The 4,017-nt window shown below is 42.4% G+C and overlaps 1 protein-coding gene across 1 annotated transcript; it reads right to left on the reverse strand.

The window, feature by feature from the left end:
* Nucleotides 1–405: 405 nt before the first annotated feature.
* On the reverse strand, nt 406–3,698 carry RPL34 (ribosomal protein L34). Its single transcript, XM_010004090.1, has 4 exons — nt 3,533–3,698; nt 3,338–3,437; nt 2,110–2,213; nt 406–532 (listed from the first exon to the last, which is right to left on the reverse strand). The coding sequence occupies exons 1-4, from the start codon at nt 3,595–3,597 to the stop codon at nt 448–450; spliced, it is 354 nt and encodes a 117-aa protein (XP_010002392.1). The 5' UTR covers nt 3,598–3,698; the 3' UTR covers nt 406–447.
* Between the last annotated feature and the right edge of the window lie 319 nt (nt 3,699–4,017).

Below are 4,017 nucleotides of genomic sequence, written 5' to 3' on the forward strand. Positions count from 1 at the left end.
CTGGAGCTCTGCTTCTATCCTATCTGTAACCAACAAACACATACAGCCCATGTAGATCCCAATCTCCCAGGAGATCGAGATGTAGCAGTTTGCTTTTCTTTTTCCAGATTCCTAGCTTTCTTCTGAGCCAAGTCCTCTGATGGCTTTACACACAGCTGTCACCATGAAAAAAACGCTCACATTGCTCAGTTACTCCAGTCCCTCCTACAGGATTGTGAAACAGACCTGGGAGTTGTTTAACCAGACCTCTTCCACCTCCTTGACTTCCCTGTCTGCAAGCAGCACAGAAATCAGCATCCTGACTTAAGAGGGTTTGCTGCACCAAAACCTAATTCCGCATTATATGAGCTGTGAGATGCAGTTCCTGCCAGCTTGGACTACCACATGGAACGACAGGACACAAGAGAAGTGGAGCTTTCATTTATTAAGATGAAACTACAAATAGATTCACTTTGACTTCTGGCTCTGTGCCTGTGCCTTCAGCACTTTCACAACAATCTTCTGCTCCTCAATAAGAAAAGCTCGTTTGATTCTGGAAAGGAAAAAACAACAACTTTAGGACATCTATCCACTTAAGTGAAAACACAAGACTGGTTACAATGAGTTTTTCTGTCTCCAACATTCATTACACATCTGCTGTTAGTTCCACAAGTAGGTAAAAAACAGAAATGACTGATGACGTCAGCATCAAAAGACAGGGAGGGCGGCATTCTACGAATGTAGAGGACTGGGGAAGAAGGCCAAACCTGCCTGTGAATTTAGCACGAGTGGCTGGCAGGCAAGCAAGGTAATGCCTGATGGCTGAGCACAGAAAAAGGCACCACCTTCACCAGCTTCAAAGGCAAACAGCAAAACCTGTCACTGGCAAGCCAACTTAGCTGTTTCCTAAAGTCAGAACTGATGTGGCCAGCTGCAGTCAGTTCTCTTCCTCAGAAGTACAGAAAACTTGACATGAGCCCAGTTATCCAAACAAGTGCAGCTCTCAACATTAAAGCTTCTTTGCACTTCAACAGAGAAAACCCTGGCAGGTCAAGTCAAGCCTAAAGACAATTACTTCTGGAAGACATGTAGGGCCACCATGCAGATGGACCCAAGTGATAGTACTCGCACATCAACAGCACATTTGATGATTTCAAGTCAAAAGCAAAAATATACCACCCACTCTTCTCCCCTGAAACATTTAAAAGCCAATTCATAGGCCTTTGGAATACAAGGCTACTGTCACAGCACACAAAACCTAACAAAGATTAATAGATGCAGCAGAAAATCTGCCAATTACATAGAAGGAGGTGACTGGTTTTTGTTTCAGGAAGAATAAGGCATACTCATGTATTAAAAACAACCTACCAAGCTCATAAAGTGCTTGGGAAAACACTCAGGAAAAATATGGGTTTTAACAGAGAAAAGTTCTGCTACAGATCTGCAACCTGTCTTCAGTTACACCTCATGTGATTTAACTCACACAAGCAAAAAAACCAAACAACCCCAAAAACCACTGGCACAATTTGCACTACAGATGAAAAATCTGGCATTAGATTGCTAAATCCAGAGATCTGCTTTGACTGCCATTCATAGAGATAACATAATCTTTGTAACATACATTTTTTCCCCTCAAACTTGCCAAGGAAGTATAATGTACAGTTGTTACTCAATAAAACCAAATTAGTTGGCCCATCAAAGGCCAACTTAAGCATACTTATTGTCGTTAAGCTTTAATATGCAAGAATGAATACCTTTCACCCCAAATCACCAAAAAGAAACTAAAAGCTCAGCTGATCTTACACTAATACCTTTGCATTAGACAAAACAGGATAAGAGATAAATCTTTTAATATAAACTATGAAAATCCAGAATGAGCAGACTTTAGCACCAAAGCAACTGTGCAATACAAAATAATTAAGAACAGGTGCTTCACAGGCAGGAACTAGGTCAAATCCAGGGGACAAAGTCAAACGGGTCGCTGCTTATGTGACCCATGCTCATCCCCTCCATTTTACTACACTGATATCAGACAAGAGTCTTCCAAGTTTTGGTCCTCATTATACAAACACAGCAAGATGTAAAAACGCTGTAGAAAGCACCTTGAGAATCAACTTTCTGTAAGCTTACCTGTCGCGGACACACTTGGCACACATGGAACCCCCATAGGCTCTGCTAACGTGCTTCTTTGTTTTTGACAGCCTCATAAGAACTTTAGGACGCACAGCACGGACCTGCCAAATGCAAAAAGGAGAAGTGCATCATGCAACAGTAACTTTGGATAATAGCCATCTCAAGGAAATTCACTTGGATAGTTTAAAAAACCAGGAACACCCTCTAGCTAATTATTCCAAGAGGCAAACAAGTGACTGAAGTTGCAGCTTCTTGTATGTGCCACCTTCTGCATTCCTAGGCGGATCCTTCCATTCTACCCCAGAGGCTCACCAAAAGATTAGTTAAAAAAACAAAAATCTATGAAAAATACTGTTTTCCCAGTAACTGCCCAAAGATCTGACACTAATCAAGCATTCCTATCACTGTTAAGAAAAGTGATGTTACACCAAGAAAACACTTCAGAGAAAAATGTCATGTTGAAAACATTATTTGTTTTTTTATACAGCTGAAAATTAAACTTGGCTTAACTCCTTCCTTTTAAAACCTACCTACTGGGTCCCATTTACTTTTACACCTGCTACAGAATCACCTCAGTCTGGCTCTAAAAATTACAGGCAGTTACATCTTACAGAACAAGAGGGTTCAGATAAAACAGCCATGAAAACCACAACTGTTAAAAAAGCACTTGCTCGTTAAGCTTTCAAAGCTTATTTTACCAGTTAAACTTTACAAATGGGATCATAGAATCATAAAGGTTGGAAGGGATCGTAAAGATCAAGTTCCAACCCCCCTGCCATGAGCAGGAATCCCTACCACTAGACTAGGTTGCACAAAACCTCTTCCAATCTGGCCTTAAAAACCTCCAGGGATGGGGCATCAACAACCTCCCTAGGCAACCCATTCTGGTTCCTCACCACCCTTATAGTGAAGAATTTCCTCCTAATGTCTAACCTAAATCTCCCCTCTCTCAGTTTAAAACCATTACCCCTTGTCCCATCACTATCTTCTCTGATGAAAAGCCCCTCCTCAGCTTTCCTGTAGGTCCCTTTCAGGTACTGGAAGGCTGCTGTAAGGTCTCCTTGGGGCCTTCTCTTCTCCAGGCTGAACAGCCCCAAGAATATTTTAATTTAAAAAGTTTTTCCAACAAGAGTTCATCAATAAGCAAGCATACTATACTACTTGAAAAGGCTCTTTGTACTGAAAAAAACCCCAACAAACTTATGCCAGGAAGGTTAATACTTACACCACGAAGCCTTCCTGGGCATATACCACATGCTGATTTTGGTGCCTTTCCCACTTTCTTGGTGTAAAGGTAAACAATCCTGTTCCCGGGTGTTCGGGACCTAAGGAAGCCAGAAAAATACTCATTTCATGTAACAATCAAAACTTCAACCTGGCTTTCTTAAAAATAAGCTTTCTTAGAAACGACCTTACTTACAGTCTGGTCTTGTTGGAAGCTGTGTTGTAGGACAACCTACGGCGGTAGGTCAGGCGCTGAACCATTTTGTACACCTAAATTAGTGAAAAGCAGAGCAGCACTAGATGAGGGCTCAGCGTCCCCACAGCAGTTCACCTATCACAGCATCACCCGCACTGACTGGGCCAGATCCCAATCATCAGCTGCTGATTCCGTGCTGCAATTAACGAAACTGCAGCATTTCCTCAGCAGTGACAGCCAACACAAGCACATTTAAACAAACGAACGAACAAACAAACAACCCCCAACACGTTACAGCGGCTGGAATGTGATTTGCAACGAAGATTCATCCAAACTAACTTGTACGCCGTTCAAATCCCTGGTCTTGCCTGTACGATGTCACGATGCCCTAGAAAACTGCTCAGAGCTTTCCTAGCTGCGTTTTCGCTGAAAACGGGGCTGAAACACACGCTGCCTATCTGATCCGGCACCAACCGCATCAGCCA

This window comes from Chaetura pelagica, unplaced genomic scaffold (assembly GCF_000747805.2).
Source record: "Chaetura pelagica isolate M959 unplaced genomic scaffold, ChaPel_1.0 scaffold88, whole genome shotgun sequence".
Lineage (NCBI taxonomy): Eukaryota > Metazoa > Chordata > Aves > Apodiformes > Apodidae > Chaetura > Chaetura pelagica.

Coding starts and splice junctions, on each gene's coding strand:
- RPL34 (XM_010004090.1), bottom strand. CDS start 3,597: ATGGTTCAGCGCCTGACCTACCGCCGTAGGTTGTCCTACAACACAGCT. Junction 3,438..3,532: donor GCTTCCAACAAGACCAGACT/GTAAGTAAGGTC, acceptor TGGCTTCCTTAG/GTCCCGAACACCCGGGAACA. Junction 533..2,109: donor GCCAAGTGTGTCCGCGACAG/GTAAGCTTACAG, acceptor TTTCCTTTCCAG/AATCAAACGAGCTTTTCTTA.